At 38.7% G+C, this 19,636-nt stretch overlaps 1 protein-coding gene across 1 annotated transcript in view; it reads right to left on the bottom strand.

The window, feature by feature from the left end:
- The window catches only part of LOC129743582 (E3 ubiquitin-protein ligase Su(dx)-like), a 33,631-nt gene that overhangs the window by 1,659 nt on the left and 12,336 nt on the right, over positions 1-19,636 (bottom strand). The window contains exons 2-5 of the mRNA XM_055735640.1: positions 3,071-3,254; positions 2,432-2,913; positions 285-2,242; positions 26-224 (exon numbers count right to left, since the gene is read on the bottom strand). Of these exons, the coding sequence (XP_055591615.1) occupies positions 26-224; positions 285-2,242; positions 2,432-2,913; positions 3,071-3,104 (2,673 nt within the window). The 5' untranslated portion in view covers positions 3,105-3,254. The remainder of the gene's footprint in view (positions 1-25; positions 225-284; positions 2,243-2,431; positions 2,914-3,070; positions 3,255-19,636) is intronic.

Here is a 19,636-nt window from a genome sequence, read left to right as displayed (position 1 = left end):
CAAAAATCTTCAAATAAAACCGTACCTGCCAAAACCAAACCACTTGTTTGCTATTACGATTGTAGTGCCTGTAGATGGAGTTTCGTTGCCAATCGTCAACGTCGATTTCTTGCATACCGCAGAGCATCAGTTCGAGCTCACGCTCGTCGAAGTATTTTAGCCACTCCAAAGGCACCACCTCGTTGAAACCATCCAGGAAAGTTTTGGTTTGCTCTTCGATACCGCTGCAATTTTAAAACAAACGGTTAGACATTTTAAAAACGAACTAGATAGTTCCGACATACCGTGTCATCCTCCATTCAGTCATTAGCGAAATGTACTCTTCTTTGTTTTCTTCCGTAACGCGTTCCTTATCGCCTTCTTCCTTCAGCTCGTGATGAATAATCTGTCCGAGCACTTCAAAATCAACGCTAAACCATAGCTCTAAGCCGCATTCGTCGATATTATTGTCGCGCACCCAAATGAGCGAGTTGTAGAACTCCGGATCGATCGATTCGATATCTTTGGTAGTAAGCTTCTTGTTTAGCATCCGTTTGTAGAACGGCATAGTAAAGCCGGAGTAAATAAACCTTCCATGGTACAGTGCCATGGCGATAAATCGACCGATAAATTTGAAATATTGCAGGTGGTCCGGATTGACGTAACTGGCAGGATTGATTTGCAGGCTGTAGTTGTTCTTATTAGCGTACTCAAACAAACAATACATGGGGTTAAGTACTTCATGGGACAGCAAGAAAAACCATTCTCTTGAAACACCACCGTAGTCGAGTCCTTCTTCGCCACGGAATATGATATACAACCTACGACGTAGTTCGTACGCAGGTAGTCGCATGATTTGATGATAGGAATCTTCAAACAACGTTTGACGCGTGAGGGTAATTTTGATATGGGACGCAAGGGCGTTACTTTGGCAAAGATACCGAAACTGACTTAATTTCCATCGGAAAGAACGCTCATAAGCTCGCGGGACTCCGTAGACACCTTTTCCACCTTTCGGTGCACCAGGCCGTGGGTCATCGAACGTAGTTTTACGATTGTTATGATCAACGAAAAATCGTTCTCCAGTTGCAGTATAACGTATTTCCCATCCTGGAGGAAGTGGCCCTTCGGCAAGCATGCTGACTTCTTGACCTTGGGTTCTAGGATCTTCCCATTGGGTGGTACGGTTTTTATGATTGACAAAGTAGACACGATTATCAGGCTGAACGCGTTTTTCCCAACCATCCGGAAGCGATCCTAGTCCATCATCCTCTTCCTGAACTGGTGCCGCATTTGACTGTTGAGCATGCTGCGGATAAAGGAATCTTTGATTGCCCTGGGAAATAATATGCTGACGTTGACCTTGCCAATGCTGAAAATGCATCAAACGTTCACTGTTTGGTCGTTGCCAGGTTGTTGTACGGGTATTGTGATCTACATAGTAAACCCTACCCCTAGCATCTCGACGCATTTCCCATCCCACTGGGAGTGGTTGTGGTTTTTCCCAATACGTAGACCTAGTATTGTGATCGACGTAATAACGACGACCATACTTATCCACTCGCATTTCCCACCCCGTTGGCAATGGCTCATCATCGACCTGCTGTTGTTGAGCTGCTGCTTGTAGCATCATTTGTTGGTCTGTGAGACTACCACCCATGGGAACCAACGCACCTGCTGCATTGACATTCGCAATTTGTCCTTGGACGGGACCACCATTTATCGGAACAATTACACCACTTTGACCATGATTAGCACCGTTGGGAACTCCATTTATTAACGAATCTTGTGAAGAGTTTGAATATGCTGGACCAAGCCGAGGATGTCCAGCGGCCATTGCTGGATGCACCACCTGAGCTTGCTGCTGTTGTTGTTGCTGTTGATCCCAATTGATACCACTGCTTCGTCTAACTGCGCCCGTTGCAACACCGACCATTGGCATGGATGCACCATTTCCCATTGCTGCTGCTGCTGGTAAGCCTCCAGCATTGGAATGTATGCTCAAATCATTGAAATTAGCAGCTACACTATTGACGGACGCACAATCGCCCGAACTGTTACCACCGTTGTTACTGCCAGTAGATGGGGAATGATGAGGTTGCAGAAGCTGTTGTCCACTCGACGTACCACTGCCTGGTGGTTGTAATTGCGACTGAGCGGCTAATGTTGTAGTGCCACGTAATCGCATACGAGCACGAATACCACCATTCAGGATACTACTTCTGCTGCTACTGCCGGCACCCATAGAATCCATCGATGAATGCTGAACGATAATGAAACATCCATAATTAATATACAAACAACACTTGGACGGTAAATGTTATTGATTTTCTCACTAGTTACTGCATGAATGTGATTTCATCAGATACCAAACAAGTTAATTATGTCCGTGTACAAACTCTGGGTGTACATTCAAAAATGAATGAAGTAGTCTGTCATGACAAATACTTACTCCGTTGCCGTTGACCTGACCCGGGATGTGTTGACCGGAAGAGACATCACCACTGCTCATAGCAGTCCCGTTGCCACTTCTTAATGCCAACGCTCGCAGGTCGATTCGCAGTCCATTCAGCACCACCACAAGTTCTCCTGTTTTGGTCGGTTGCCTTGGTTCACCCGCCTTCGAGGAGCCATCCGTCAACAAATCCATGCTGAGCTCCAGGTTGTCCAGCACACCGTTGTAGTGTTCTAGGATGTTGGCCAAGAAAACGGTTTGCTGGCCCAGAACCGAATCTTTTCGGAAACTCGAGTGATCTAGCACCCGAAAGTGGATAACGGAGCTTGGCGAAACTATCACCGTGAACCGTTCGTTCCATTTTGGAGCGTTCGTGTTCTTGAGAAAGTCGGTCTTGCGGCTACTTTTATTGTCGATGAATATGTCTACGTAGGGATTTGGCTTCAGAAAGCCGTTATTCCGAAGCGAAGCGTGCTCGACTGTTGATAAGGTTAGATCAGTTAATTCAAATTGAAAATAGTTCGATTTAAAAAAAAAATAGTAGGTAATACCGTGCATAATTTTTGAAAATATTTAAATAAGGATTTTAACGTCACCAACATGTTTTAAAATAGAGAGATTGTAACTTGAACTTACTTGTTACGCTTAATTGGTGACTTCCTTCCTCCATTGGTAATAGCTTCCTGGTTCCTTTTTTATTAAATTTACTTATTCAAGTGCTGTTAACTAGCCTGAAGATTAAACAAACTAACAGGCCAATGTTTTTCAGTTACAAATCGGCGTTTGAATTATTCTTTTCAGTTTTGTTTTGTTGATGCACCTGTGATACATATAGAGAAAATAACATAAATTTTATGAAGAATCCATGAAAAAATATTTTGTGTTAAAAATACATATATGAGGTCATGGCCGTAGGAACGGGGGGGGTTTTGGGGGTTAAACCCCCACCATGAGAGTCCAAAAAAGCAAGCGAGCTATTCTACTCTACACCCAAAATTTCAAATTCATAATCAAATTATAATAATAGAGCAAAAATAATCAAGAGCAACTATCTGAACTTAAAGCTAATACCAAAACCTCAAAGACCCATTTCAAAATCAAAATTCTGCTGAAGTTTTTCAAAATTTTCTCACTTGTTCATAGAATAAGGTTGTCAGATTTTTTTTCTGCACGTATCCGGCTGTTTAATATAAAAACCTGGCAAAAACCGGGTATTTGATTTCAAAATTGTTGAACAAATCCAGGCAAAAACCGGTCAATTTTGGTCAAAACCTAGGAATTGCTCATCAAAAATCTAGGATAAAAAAAATTAAAAGACCTTTCATGATATTTTTTTTTAACTTGCTGCAAAAATTTTGGACGCAGAAATAAAAAAAAAATTACAGCACAATTTGTTTATTTTTTAGTTTGATTTTAGATCCAGAATGAGAACAAACCCGGCAAAATTGGGGCTTTTCCAATGAAATCTGGCAACCGGGTCGGACCGAACTTTTCCCAAATTTAATATTAAATATCCGGGCCAATCCGTTTAAAACCAGGCAATTTGGCAACTTTATCATAGAAAATCAGGTCTGTATTTGGAATTTTGGAGGTTCTTGTTCCATATTCATATAACCAAAATTGTTTTAGGTACTACATATTTTCGTATTTCTGATTTTGTATCAAGTTTAGGATTCTTGATGTTCAGTTCGAATGATCATAAGAAATAAGGAATGAAAAGCTGCTTTGAAATCCTTGTTCGAATTCGGTTTTGCATTTCATATCAAATTAGAATCATGTTTTTCGAAAATTCAATGCATTTTCAATATTTTAATATTATATGGAAAAAGAAGAAAATTGTTCTATATTAAAATTCAAAGTTCTTAAACTTTATTCTAACACAAAATTTAAACATTTAAAGCTTCTAAGTGGCGATCCAAATTTGAAAACCAGATTCTGATTCATCATTCGAAATTCATATTGTAAATCAGATTCACAAAACAGATTAAAAATAAATAAATGAAATAATGTATTAAGATTAAACCAGAACAACAGAATTTAAATAAAAGATTCATGAATGAGGGCTCTAAGATTTGGCTCATGAAATTCTGATCTGGATTTAAGATTTGGAAATCGTATTTTTTGTATATTTCGGAAATCGTATAGAAATTTGGAAACAGATTCAAAGTTCAATTTTTGAATTAAGGTTTAGAATTCAGAAAAAGATTTAGCTTGTGAATGAGTTTTTCAATCAACATAAAATTGTTGAGAAATTTATGAGAACATTTAAGAGAGTTAAAAATAAACTTAAAAATTAGCTTGTCAATTAAATTCAGATTTCAAAATTTATATTCAGAACAAGTTTGTACACACAATTTAGCTGGAAATAAAATATTTTCTAAGTTTTGATTTATGCATAATATCCCAAATTATATTTTAAAAAAAATCATCCACATGATTTTAAGTATGGAATTGTTTTTTATGAAAATTATTGCCTGTTTAAGAAACATGTACCCGATCTTCACCTTAAAAATCTGCAGAATTTTTTTATTTTTTCGATGTATTGTTTAACATTATTATTATTGCAGCTTTTCTTAAAGCCAAATTTCAAACTAAAATCATAAATTTAGTTTAAGTTTGCATCAAGCAAATTTAAATCAAAAAATATTTAATCTCTTGCTGTTTTTTTTTGAAAATTTTATTTCTTTTCATCAATGGTTAAAATCTTGGAATTTGCAAAAGAGTTTAGAAAATTGGGCTTGTTTGATTTGAGTATAGAATAAGTTTTTTTTAAAGAAGTTGAAGGCTACATATTTTTTAAAAATATGTCTTTAATGGTACCAATTCATCATTACATTTATATTACATTATTACATTAAATTAGGTGATCAGTTCAATAATGAACTGTTCAGAGCCTAATGAACTGTTAGTTTACTAATTACTAAAATTTATTTATTCGACTTAAATTTGCTGAGCGCAATAAAGTTTTTTTTAAGTAGGAGAACATCCTGTGATGTCAAAAAGAAGGCTACCCTAAAAAGAATTTATTTTATGCTCAAATCAAATAACTTTGATCAACCAAACTTTAAAACAAATTCAACAATTTTAACCATCGATGAAAGCAAATTTCATATTTTGTTTTTAGCGGTTTCATTAAAAAAATTTAGCTCACCCTTTAGGCTAAGGACCACTTTTCAAAAGTTACTTTTTTATGGTTTTATTAATGACACTTTACCATCCTTGTGGCACTCGTGTCTTCTCTTAAGTTATAATTTCATACAAAAACTATTAATAAGTACTAAATAATGAATTATGATATAGTTACAAACATAACTTGTTTTAATTTTTTTTATTCGTGTGTTTTTAGACAAAAAATCATAGGCAAAAATTAGTCACCAAAACCCCCCCCATGAGTCGGTTCTTCCTACGGCCCTGTATGAGGTGAATTTAATCCCTATCATATACGCATAAACCATGCATCGTTTGCAAAAACAGATTCTGAAGTCTGATGTCGATACGACGTCCGCCGGTTGGAGAATCCAGAGGTTAAAAGGGTATACGTTGAAAGCCTCGGAACTGCCGACAGACGAAACAGTCAAAGAACAGTAGTGTGGAATCAAGAATGACTTTATCACGACGGTACTCTCGGTAAAGTTTGTGGAAGGAGAAGTGAATGGAGCAGGCGTGTACCGGGTCAGCCAAAGCAGCCGCCCGCTTACGATATGCGGAGCTGGAAAAGGCAGTTAAGCTTGTAGACGAGACCAGAGAGCCTGCACAAACTCCATAACCGAAGGAAGAGAAAGAGCAGCCGCCAATGGAGATATCCGATGACATTTCTCGCCACCTTAGTGGTACAAGGACTAATACAAGAATGCCGCTAAAAGACCGAGCAGGTCAGTTATTGACCGATCGAACAGATCAGCTCAAACGACGGACAGAGCACTTCGAACAACTCTTTCAAGTCACGATTAGCGATGGTCAACAAAACCCGCAGCTCGAAGCGCCAATAGGAAGTCGCATTAATGACGTCAACTCGAAAGCGCCCTTGCTGAATGAAATAGCAGCTACAATCAAAGCCATGAAATCCAACAAAGCACCTGGGATCGATTGCATCTCTGCTGAAATGCTGAAAGCCGACCTTGCCTTGTCAGCACAAATGTTGTATCGTCTTTTCGCTGACATCTGGGCTATTGCAACACATTCCCGGCCGACTGGATGCAGGATATCCTCGTAAAGGTCCCGAAGAAAGGAGACCTGAAAGAGTGCGGTAACTGGCGAGGCATAACGTTGATCTGTACAACCCTCAAAGTACTCTGTAAAGTGACCCTGAACAGGATGCAGGAGAAAATTGACGCTACCCTCCGATGGCAAAAAGCTGGATTCCGATCCAGGCGATCATGTGTGGACCACATCACAACGCTACGAATAATACTGGAACGAATCAACGAATTCCAGGACACTCTTCTACTAGAGTTCGTTGATTTCGAAAAAGCATTTGACCGACTCAGTCGAAAAGTAACCTCCACTGAGAGCTAAAGGCTACATTATCGTGTCGCAAAAAATCGCTTTTTTATAAGCGTTCAAGTCGATTTATTCCATAAATCCGACCCGGAATTACGGATAAAGTTGTCGTGGTGATAGGTTGATAGGAAAAATAGAGAAACTGTCCCGTTACACCAGCTTTTTCTTGAAAAACTTTATTAACACCTGCTCTTTGTTTTGATTAACCTCAAAAAGGGGCCTACTCATTCTTTCGCTCTGACCAAAACATCCACCAGTGACAAAAGAACAGCACTGGTCCTAGTGGACCATGAAGGACGCACCCCCCGGGGGTGGGGGGGGGGGCACCACATTTGTGGATAGTTCTCCATTACCCCCCTACATGCATAGCTCGGCATTCGATGGGAAAAAACGATGGCTGCAAATACGACGTCCGGGAGTTGACCCAGGCGAATTACCCAAGAATCCGTTTTTTATTGCTAATGCAATTGAAAACCAACTAAAGAAAGGATCTCTTAGAAAAGAGCTACAATTAAATCTGGAAAACAGCGGGAAAAGCTACTCTATCTCCACGTATAATGTGGAGCTATTTGAGCTTTTGAAGACCATTACCCGTCTGGATCTCAACACAGCAGTCGAGGTGGTTGACCACCCCACCCTGAATAAGATTCAGGGGATGTGCTACCAGGCGGACACCGTTGATCTGTCACCTGATTGTAGTATCGAGCTTGGGCCGTCGGGTAGGAGACGTCGTTCTCCGTTGCTCTCTCCAGTATAACTAACCTCATGTTCATACTCTCGCATCAGTCAGTAGGTGCAGAGCTCTGAGCCGTCAAACGTAATATGTTAATTTAGTACAATACTACATTACTTTTTTCTTTTCTTATTTTTTTTTGTTACTAGAAAAGATTCTTAGCATTTACTCTTTCAAATGTTATTTCTGAATTTGCAAATAACTGGCTCTTGTAGTGTCTCCTCCAATCTGGGTACTGATATCTGATTTGTCAATCGAGTGTGGTGGTTTCGATTATAGCATCGACGATACGAAGATAACTGGATCAGGGCGACAAGCCGTGCCTTCGATTAAATACTCTCCAACATATCTCGACTGACCCCTTCGAACTATCACGCAAGGACTGGTCAACTGTTTTTTCTTTTTCGCCTCTTCAATCTATTCAGACATACCGTCACGTTACTCACAGTAACACATTCTCTATCTTTTTCTTCTTCTAACAGAATTTCAACTGGACAGCATTTCATTGTAGATACCATGACCAAAAACATCCTTGAGAAAGTTCCTGAACTGTCGAGAAGACGGATGTCACTGATTCAACAAAAATATCCAGTTCACATCGCGGTGTACCAATGGAAAGCCTTTCAAAATCGAATGGTTCACCGTTTAACTTCACCGCCCTGTTATGGCTAATAATGAATCGTATCAACCCAACTCTTCGCTGATAGACCCCGAACCGTTTCTACTGATGAACGCTGGCCGAAAAACCCAAGGTCTGTGTTAACCAGTTAACAGCTTTATGACCTCACTGAAGTCTGTTTTCGTTTTATCAACGTCGATATGGTGGCTAATGAACTCAAAGACGGGCTGAGCTCCGTTGATAATGTGCTGTTAAAGTTGTTCTATAGCAACACAGAAAGGGTCTTCTATACTATATCAGTTCATCCATATCCGCCCCCTGACCTGTAACGCGCTTTGATCGAGTTTTCAACATCCAACCCTCTCTCACACCGAAATTTTCAAAGCAACTAGGACAACCAGAAAATATTAAATTTACTTATCATAAGTTTTTCCATTCCTTAGTAAACAAGTTTCAATTTCCCTGGTCGATGAATCCTTTTTCTATGAGGCTGTTTGTAAACCGTTTATCTTTATCTAATCATCAGGTTTTGAACATCGGTCTAATGGTTCATGTTCGGTTAATTGACAGGTCAATCGACCAAGCAGTTCTCTCTATATGAGCAAATCCCGTTTCTTCTATCGAATCAAGGCTTCGTGCGTTGATCTTCATCTCTGTGACTAACTAACATCACCCGCAAACAGGCTTGATTTGTTACATAAACACACCCGAGAATATAAGGTTCAACAATTAATTTCTCGAGTCATCGAACGCCATCTGACGCATATGCCAACTTAACCTGATTTCGAATAAATCCCCGCATCGGTCAAAAACACGGCTCCCGAACTCAAAGAATTCATTCTTACCCATCAAAATCCGAAACATTCCTATCAAAAGGCTCTCCAAACTTCTTAACAATTATATCGTTCACCAGACTCTCCACTATCATGTCGGTTCAACTACCTAATCCATTTCAACAAATTTCATTCCCCCGACATGGCTAACATGACGTTTATCTCTGCAGTGAATCCGAGAACATTCTCGTTTTGAGATAATTAACAGACTGACTGTGTTCTCTCCATCACCCTGCTAACGCTTTCCTTCACAACATTAAACTCAGCAGATCTACTCTAATTACCAAACTAGAACTAACGAAAAACTAATAACTTCTGACTCTTCATATAACCTTGTATTTACATATTTTCGGTTTTAATTTCCTCTTAGAAATGCCATCTCTAATTGGAATTAAATTTTAAGAAATTTACTCCCGGCATTAACTTCACAAGATACTATATTTTCTTCTATTACTTTCAAATTTCCAATATTTCATAATATGATTGGCATTTTCCTGTCGGATGTTTTTTTTTTTACTTGCAGTATTTTACTTCCAACTTTCATATGTTTAGCACCACAATTTCAATATCAACTATAAACTTCGAACTTTCAAGCCACTACCAACTTTTATCTTTGATTCATGCTTTTCAGAATCCAATAACCAATTGCAAACTTTAGTTTAAAAAAACAGTTTGCAACTAACAAATTCAAATTTTAAAGTTGTTTTTACGGATACTTTTTCGATCACGTTTCAATAATTGTACCATTCTCACATTTCAGAGTTTCATTTCTTGCATTGCATTTTCATTAATTCAAATTCTGCTATCAGCAATATAATCTGTGCTTTGAGTCCCATTTGCTCCCGAAGTCATCATACAAATTTTTTCATAGCTTTAGTCTTCAATTTCATACTTCCTGTTTATCCATTGACTTCTCTCATTCAAATCCAAATATGTATACAGTATTTTCGATATTTTTAAGCATATTTCAACTACAAGCAGTCAATCAAAGATTTTTTTCCTATTCCAGATTCAATTTGGAATAATTGCTGAAAGACTGCAAGTTTCATATTTCTGTTTATTTTTCATCCAATTGTTATTCTAATATGCAGTTTAACTTACATCTTCATGCTTTCAAGGAAATCTCTTTTCAACAAATATACAACACATAGAATTATATCTTTCAACTTCTATCTTCACCTCTTGACCTCTAAAGTTCAACTTTCTACTTTTTACTCACTATTAATTTCCTCTCCCATCATTTCGTTTATTTCAATTCCTTTTAAAAACTTCAACATTTTCACTCGATTTTCAAATTTACCTTTCTATTTTGTTTTTCAAGCATCATTATCCTAATTACGCTCTTTGCAGATCACAATTATTCATTTTTCAACTTATAAAATCATCATCTCAATCCTCATAAATAAACATTTCGGCCTTGATCTTGCAACATTTTATCTGCAATCTTTCAACTCATGATTTCCCAATAATTTACACGTTTTTGTGAATGGAAGAATATTTATCTTAGATATTTTCCAACCGAGTCAAACATTGTCAACTGGCAGCCCAGTTTACAAGCCTTCAAATTTCTCCACACATTGAACTCACTCTGTTTTGAATGCACTTTCTTTCTCTTTTGTTCGACCATCGTCGTTCCTTCTTCCATCTATAAACTATCTTTCCTTTCTTTTCGCATAGCAGCCAGCACACGCTAACTTTTGGCTACCCCTTAAAGGCGTAAAAATGACCCGTTATTGAGAACCTCCGCGATCTGTCAAATAACGGGTCATTTTATCGGATCAATATTACCCCTTATTTCGAAAGGCTCGATTCCCTTCAAAAGGGGTAGTTTTAGATGTTGTTACATTCAAAGCGTTATTTTATTTGTCCGGTGAATAAAATATGCAGTGATTGTGGTAAGCATTTTATTGAAAATTAAAGTAAAATGTAAAATCTTTCAGAAATAACATTCTACCATATTATTTCTTCAGCACATCAACGACAAGGTCAAAAAACAAGTAAATTCTACTTGAAACCACGAATGGCGGTGGAATTTGATGGTAATTACTTAAGTTTTTTTTGTTTTCAATGTGAAATCTTAATCTTTGGTACTATTCCAGGTTTCTTCTGATAATACTAGCCCCTAATAGGATGCTGAAAAAAAATATCGACGCGAGGTAAAGAAAGATTCCAATCATTTTTGATTGAAAAAAAAAACGGTTGATTCCAAGATTGTTCCAAGAAATGTTTTTAAAACGCAAAATTACTGGCCATTTTAATAAACAAAGTGAATTAACATTTGGTTTTCATTCATTTCCCAGCAAACGAATTTTCCATAATCGAATACAAATATTTCTGCCATACGAAAGCGTTTAAAATAAGGGGTTATTTTCATACATGCGTTTCAAATAAGGGGTAATTTTCATCCGCTACAAGCGTTATCAAGCTGAGTACCCCTTAAAGGGTAAAGCGGCTTTATCCTTAAAAAGGAGTTCTCCCAGTCTTATCGAATAACGGGTCAAAAGTATTCGTTAAGGGGTAACCAAAAGTTAGCGTGCAGGGTACCCGCATTTAACCGATATCAGTGTTTTCCGCTCTGCCGTCTTTCATCCTCTTTCTTTCATCCGCATTTAAGCGATTCTACTTTTTTCCTGCTCTCCCGCAGAATAGAACAGAACCTTCTGTCATCCGCATTTAAGCGACTGTTCTATTTCCTTCCAATTTTCATGTTCCTGCTATTACGCAGAATGGTGTCAGACTTCCAATCTTCCGCATTTAAGCGACTGACCCATTTCAACTTACATGAATTCAACTTCTCAAGCTTTTTTATCCAAAAATTTCTACGGAAATACTTACATTTTCATCCTCGTCGTCAAATGTAGTATCGAGCTTGGGCCGTCGGGTAGGAGACGTCGTTCTCCGTTGCTCTCTCCAGTATAACTAACCTCATGTTCATACTCTCGCATCAGTCAGTAGGTGCAGAGCTCTGAGCCGTCAAACGTAATATGTTAATTTAGTACAATACTACACTGATGAACTGTTGAGCGAATTGAAATAACAGGGAGTGATAGCTGTTCGTCGAATTACTCGTAGAGAAAAAGAAAAAATCATCAACACTCCCCGGATTGTTCTTTCCTTCTCGGGAACACGACTTCCAACGGAAGTATATTTTGGTTGGACAAGGGTGCCGGTTCGAACATATTATGAATCGCCGATGGTGTGTAGGAACTGTCTTGAATACAGACACACAAAAAAGAGATGTACGAATAAAGCAAAATGTACCCGTTGTGCTAGAGACCATCCATTCGACCTTGAAAATCCCTGTCAACTCCCATTACACTGTCCACACTGTCCTGAAGGCTTCAATGATCATTCTGCAATCAGCCGAAATTGCACGAAGTTCCGAGAAGAGGAAGCTGTAATCCGCATTAAAACAGACGAGTCATTAACATGGTCTGAGGCTCGAAAGCGAGTCACAGCAAATCAATCCAACAAACCATCCTTTGCAGCTACAGTCGTAGAAAGCGCTGCGGCCGACATCCAGCGAAAGGATGCACAAATAATGCAGCTCACAAAGAAGGTCGAGAAGCTTACGCAACTACAAAATGTGTGTGATAGCATGGAAGCTAGGTTCGAGAAACTGAAGAAGATGTATGAACGAAAATGTATTGAGTTTAACGCTCTACGTTCAGGAATCAACGAATCCGTGGCCGCCAAACCTGTTGCTGCATCGTTCAAGAAAACTCCAATAATATCCGCTCCCGAAATTGCACTGAACACACGCTCTAAAAGCAAAGCAACATCGGCAAACATCGCTATTCCCAAATCTGATCTTAGCCAAAACATTCCAAAAGGAAAACGAGGCAACCGATCTCCTTTGGATACAGAGCCAAAAAAGTTTATATGCACCTCCACCAACGAAAACAACTCCGAATCGCAAATGGACCAATCCAACAGCGACTCATCTGATTATGAAATCCCTGAAACCCCTGTGACAAACAATCTTGGAAGGAGCTCAAGCGAAAACAGCTTATTTCGTCTTGAACAAGGATAATATCTCCAAACATCTACGAACAAGAAATATCTACCACCTCTCATCCATCTGTAAATCCAACATCCATAATGGAATCTCAAAACGTCATCCAACATACCGGCAGTCACAGCACCAACCTCAAACTGGGGCAACCAGTTTGGAGTTACGAGAACCAGACACGCTTCAATCCGTTCCCACCCCAAGTTACGCCCCTCTTGAGGATAGTAACTTGGGGTCACAAGCAGTGATTGAAATCCTCACCAATTTTCTCATCAGAGGCATTCAAAATACACACTTTGAGGCCTCGCATAGCTATACAGGAGACGATACATATACATTCATTCAAACCTCCCCCCATGAGGAGGATCTGCTCTGAGAGACACTACCCGTTTGCTGCCCCGAACGAACTCTCTCAACGTTCGTTTGCTACATGATGCATGAAGAAGACGAGGCACACATACTCATTTACGTTGTTGAATTTGAATAACTCGAGCCGACCGCAAAGGTTGAGGTGATTGAAATCCTCACCAATTTTCTCATCAGAGGCATTCAAAATACACACTTTGAGGCCTCGCATAGCTATACAGGAGACGATACATATACATTCATTCAAACCTCCCCCCATGAGGAGGATCTGCTCTGAGAGACACTACCCGTTTGCTGCCCCGAACGAACTCTCTCAACGTTCGTTTGCTACATGATGCATGAAGAAGACGAGGCACACATACTCATTTACGTTGTTGAATTTGAATAACTCGAGCCGACCGCAAAGGTTGAGGCAACAACAAAAACAACCGAACTTATTGCGTTGCACGGCCCGCAACGTATGGTGAAAGAGGGGGGAAGAAAAAGAAATGAAAAAAACTAGCTGCCTGCGTGCGGTTGCTGTGCAATAATAGCAATAGCAGAAAAACCTCACGCATTCGATCCAGGCACAAACGAGGAGACTCGGGTTTGCTCTGCCTTTTGAATTCGGTTCCCTCAAGGTTGTGACAGGAGATGAGTGAGAGCCATTCGTTTGGTTTTTTGGATTCGCTGCCTCGAATGTATATTGCTTCATGAAGGCGGCCATGTTGAGAGCGTATACATCATCGGTTTTGTCGTTTTCGCTGCCTCAAAGCAACCTTTGCTTCCGAGTAAAGCGTTGAGCGAGAGATGGTTGATCAACTCATGCTCAGCAAAATTCAATCACTGGTCACAAGTAAGTTCCGATTATAATTCTAAACGACCAGATCCCAACTCTGTTGACCGTTACAGATCCAGTACTCTTAGTAAAACGATCAGCAATCAACATCTCCGGACTTTATCGCCAAATTGGGACCCTGGCGAAGGGACCAGTACGAGACGCTTCCCACCGACAACTGCGACAATGATTGGTATTACATCAGCATCAGAACCTTCCATCAACATACCTCAACATCGTCTGCAGGATCAACCACCCACCTGTAACCGTGGGGTCGACGACAACTGGAAACCGAGAGTTATGGCTGTGCACTGGAATATAAGCGGCTTCCCAAGCAATCAAAAGTTCGGATAACATTCCTCTATCAGGTTTGATCAGCTTAATCGAGTATGCTAATATAACTTCTTTTCAGCTCAATTTTTAAGTAGTTAAACGAACTTTAAAGTTGACAAAAAGTTCGCATAAATTGTCAAACAACTTCTAACCAGCTTCAAAATCCACTTTATAAGCAGCATAAAAAATCGAAAAAATTACTGTTCCGCTCCTTCAATTGCCTTCTCAAGTCTACTATTTTGATTCATATTAATCAACTATATTTGTTACTAACTCACATTACATTTAAAAAACATGTTCTTACCAGGCCTCGAACCCGAGCTCACCGCTTGAAAGTTGAAATCCATACTTGTTGCCCTATATGAACATCATGAGTAGGCAACGATTTTACTCGATGTGATGATTTTCTTTAAAACGACTTTCAGGTTCTTTATTTCTACTTAATTCCCACTTTCAAGCTGTTAAAAAGTTCTTCCGGAACTTAATGTGTACTTCATATAGTTGTTTCCCAAGTAACCGATGTGTTTATTTATGCAAACACGTGTTGAAGCTCGAAAAAAGTAGATTTAAGCCTTTAAATCTACTTCAAAGTTTCTATAATACGAAGTTGCTTTGGAACGCCCGTTGGGACTAATTAAAAACTTTCAAGTTTACAAAATAGTATAACAGAGACTTTTTACGAACTATTGAGCTGTACAAAGAGACTTGCAACCCTTTGATAGCTACTTGATTTTGAAAAAAATGAGAAGTACGTAACAAGTAGATTGTTTTTGTTCATATAAACTTTAAAGTTCCCAAAAAGTAAAAACAGAAACCAAAACAGTACTTTAAAGCAAGGGTGAGCAACACGCGGCCCGCGGGCCGCATGCGGCCTGCGAGACCCTTGTGTGCGGCCCGCGAAGCTTTTTTCAAATTTTTATGCCTTAACTTTTTTCTACAATGGATAGTTAGGAAAATTTGTGATTGTTAATTTTTTCCTGACATTAAAGCGTTTATTAGGTTCTGTTCAAGGCTTAAATGCAATATTGTTTATTGTCATAACGTTTCATTTAAGTGTTTTTTTTTATTAGTATACTTTTGAGGGCAAAATCCATTAACGTGAGTCGGAAGTACAGCCAAAAATCGGAACCTACACATGGTCAATGGTGGAATTTTGAAGCCGGTTTAGTGAAGTCATTACCTATTTTCATTTCAAGCAAAAATATAAAGTTGAATGATAAAAAATATTCTCAGCAGATTTTTTTTTTGAATTAATCTATCCAATGGCAAAAGAATTAAACTTAAAACTTATGATAATTTTTTTTTATTTCTGAATATTGACAAAAGTTACGAAAGTTAAATAATAAAGCCTGGGTGAACGATTTCAGATTGTTTATCAACATGAATCAACCTGAAAAAATTATTAGTTCTTGATAAAAACAATTGATATCTGAGATTCTGTGATTCCACCCAAAATGTCTTGGCGATTATCTGTGATACTTTTTTCAGAAAAATGATAGAAAATTTATCACAAACATCGATAAATTGAGTTATTTCACTTATAATTCAAAATTCTTATTCTCAGAGTCAACGTATAGCTTTAGAAATGCTATCACAATGAGTAAGATTAAAAATTTCTAAAATCACGAACGTAGTTTGGAAGATAGTTGCTTAAAAAAACGTGAAATTGAACATTTTTCTGTGATTTCGACAACCTTACTTAACATCTGAATGCAATGTTCCAATACAGAACTTCAATTTAAACAAACTAGTTTTTAACGTTTGTAAGAAAAAAATCTAGGCTTTGAGGACAAAGTTTTAATGGTGGAAATATATCACAGAAAGTCAAATAGCGATTCAACGTCCAACGCTAAGAAGACTGTGATATCTTTAAAAATATATTTATTACACTCTTAGTTATCACTGTGGTAAGCTCCAGAAGATTTTAAATGGAAGTGATGACGAATAGTATCATCAGTTTAAACAAGAACGTTGTAAGAACGAATGTTCGCCAAGAAGCACTAATAAAAAATTGAGAGAATTGAAAAATGGCAAAGATTTAGCGAGGTACCGTTTAACGGGGCACCATGCAACAGCGGGGTTGAATGCAACATTTATATAACACCAAACTGAATCAATTTTTAAATTAGTATATTGTAATAAAATTATCTTTTAATGATGAAAAAATGATGAAGAAATAATTTCTCGCATCTTAAGCTAGTTTTTTAAACTTTTTTATTTTTATATAAAATTTGAAAAATCGAGCAATAAATGTAAAAATTTTGACGTTTTTCGATGCCGAAAAAATCTTTACCCAGTATGACGGATTGGCTTGATAATATTACCTACAAACTTTTACGGGTTTCCTCTTGCTATACCAACATTGTTGGTGTAAACATATTTTTCAAACAATCACTCAATTTTTTTAAATAAATATTTTTATAATTCAGTTAGGTGTCTGGGGTAAACTGCAACAAAATGCAAAAAAAAAACACCTTGTAAATCTCGATTCCATGTGCTGGAATATGAATGTTTTGCATCACGCGTTTCTAAACATTGAAATTGCATTCATCCAAACATTAATTTTTATGATTTCAGTTTGTAGAATTTTTCGTAGTATTATATAACTCCTAAATGTATACAACAACATTATTTTCAGAAAAAATGTGAAAATTTTTACAGATTAAAAAATTACTGCAATTGGTGCTTTATGGTCTTCAAGGCATCGCAAATGTATTAAAAACTGTATATTTTCATACGTGTTCATTAAAAACAAAGTTTTTTGCAAGTTACCCCATTTTCTAAGAAGGGTGAAAATCGAATGTTTTTAGAAAATTAAAAATAACTAAAGAAACCAATAATGTTTCTAACAACGCCAATTTGATGTCCCATCATCCTTAAAACTTTTGATGCATAAGGGGTAGGTTTAACTGTGCACATAAGTTTTTTAGATGCCATTGAAGTTGAAAATTGTTGTAAGTTGCCCCAGTTGACGGTACCTTTTCAATACCGGATTTTAAAAAAGCCGTGTTGTTACTGCCGTGAACTACTGTTTTTGAAAACGTGAATTCGTTTAATTTTTTTTTCTTTTTCTGATTTGTTTTCGCCAAAAAATTGAAGTTATGAAAAATGACATGAAGTTCTGATAATTATTACAACAACAAAAATATTTATGTGCGGCCCGCCTACAAGATTTCAAATTTAAATTGGCCCGTTGGTTCAAAAGGTTGCTCACCCCTGCTTTAAAGCTTTTTTTGAGTATTGGCTGAACTTGATAAAGAATGAAGTTCCATGGACCTCGAAAAAGCGTTTTGAACAGCAAAAAAGTTCCACAGAACTTTTGTACAGCTATATATGAACTTATTAGTTCGTTCCTTAAGTGATATTCGAACTTTTGGTTGCTTGGGTTAAGAGGGCATCTTGCAGAACTACAAAACCTCATCCTGAACGATAATCCTGAACGAATTTTGATAGTAACGAACTTCTTAAAATTTATTGGTATTCGGACGAGAGCCGTAGAACAAACTACTCTGCTTGGCAGTTAGAACAGGATTAAATTTATTTCTAATGACATACTTATTCTTAACATAGAATCGCTTACTATGATCTAATTAAAATCTAGGCGCAATTCAACACCACATGTTTCAACACTCCTCCTCGTCTAGATCTCCGATGATTCCAATTCGTTCACGCAGGAACTTGATTCGCTGGTGCTGCAACGGCTTCGTCAGAATATCTGCTTGCATGTTTTCCGTCGGACAGTACTGCATGTTGATAAAACCTTTTTCATGAAGATCTCGGACGTAGAAGTATTTCGTCTCGATATGCTTGCTCCGCTTCTCGATCCGATCACCTTCGACGAGCTTGATCGCACTTTGATTGTCCTCGAAGATGGGGATTGGCGTGGACGTATCTTCTCCAAAATCGGTTAAAAGCTTCTTCACCCAAGTTAGCTCTTGACAACCTGCGGTGAGTGCGATGAATTCCGCTTCAGTGGTAGATAAGGACACACACAAGTCTGTCGGCGAGATCCCCAACTAACGACACCTCCTCCGAATCGTATCAAGAAACCAGAATTGGATTTCCGGTCACGATGGTTACCAGCCCAATCAGCATCAGCATACATTCCCAGACCGGCTTGAGTGGCTCCTAGATGTAGGCGATGTGAACTGGTTCCAATCAGGTAACGCAAAACCCGTTTCGCTTCTTGCCAATCTCGCTGTGTCGGACGACTTGACTTCTGAGCTAAAATGGACACGCTAGCTGACACATCAGGGCGAGAGTGAACGGACACGTACAGTAGACCTCCGATGAGACTGAGGAAGTTTTTGTTGTTCGGAATTGATCATCCTCCTCCTCCTCCTTCTGCTGTAGGTGTGCAGGGTCCAAGGGAATTTTCGATGGTTTCGCGTTTTCTAATCCGAACCTTGCTGCGAGTTTCCGGATGTACTTCTGCTGGCATAACGAGTAGCTTCCATTTTCTCGTCGTATGTCGATTCCCAGAAAATGTTTGACCTCTCCAAGATTCGTCATCGCAAAGTTCTTTTCCAACACGGCAAAAATTTGTTGGAACTCCTTCTCCGTTTGTGTGGCAATTAGGACGTCGTCTACATAAATGATGATGTAGGCGAAACAATTGCCCCGCTTTCGAGTATACAGGCATGGATCAGCTTCGGACGACTTGAACCCCATATCTCGAAAAACGCCGTCTATTCGTTGGTTCCATACACGGGCCGACTGTTTCAACCCGTATAGACTCTTCTTGAGTAGGCAGACTGTGTTGGCTCCTCCTTTAGCGTACCCCTCTGGCTGGCGCATGAAAATGGTTTCCTCCAGTTCACCGTTGAGGTAAGCCGTTTTCACGTCGACGTGCTTCACAATCATACCACGACGACTTGCCACAGTCATCAGCGTCCGGAATGTGACCTGCTTCGCGACCGGGGCAAAAACTTCATCGAAGTCCACCCCGAACTTCTGGGTGAATCCTTGAGCGACCAGTCTGACCTTGTG

Source organism: Uranotaenia lowii, chromosome 2 (assembly GCF_029784155.1).
Source record: "Uranotaenia lowii strain MFRU-FL chromosome 2, ASM2978415v1, whole genome shotgun sequence".
Lineage (NCBI taxonomy): Eukaryota > Metazoa > Arthropoda > Insecta > Diptera > Culicidae > Uranotaenia > Uranotaenia lowii.
This window is presented reverse-complemented; position numbering and strand designations above follow the sequence as displayed.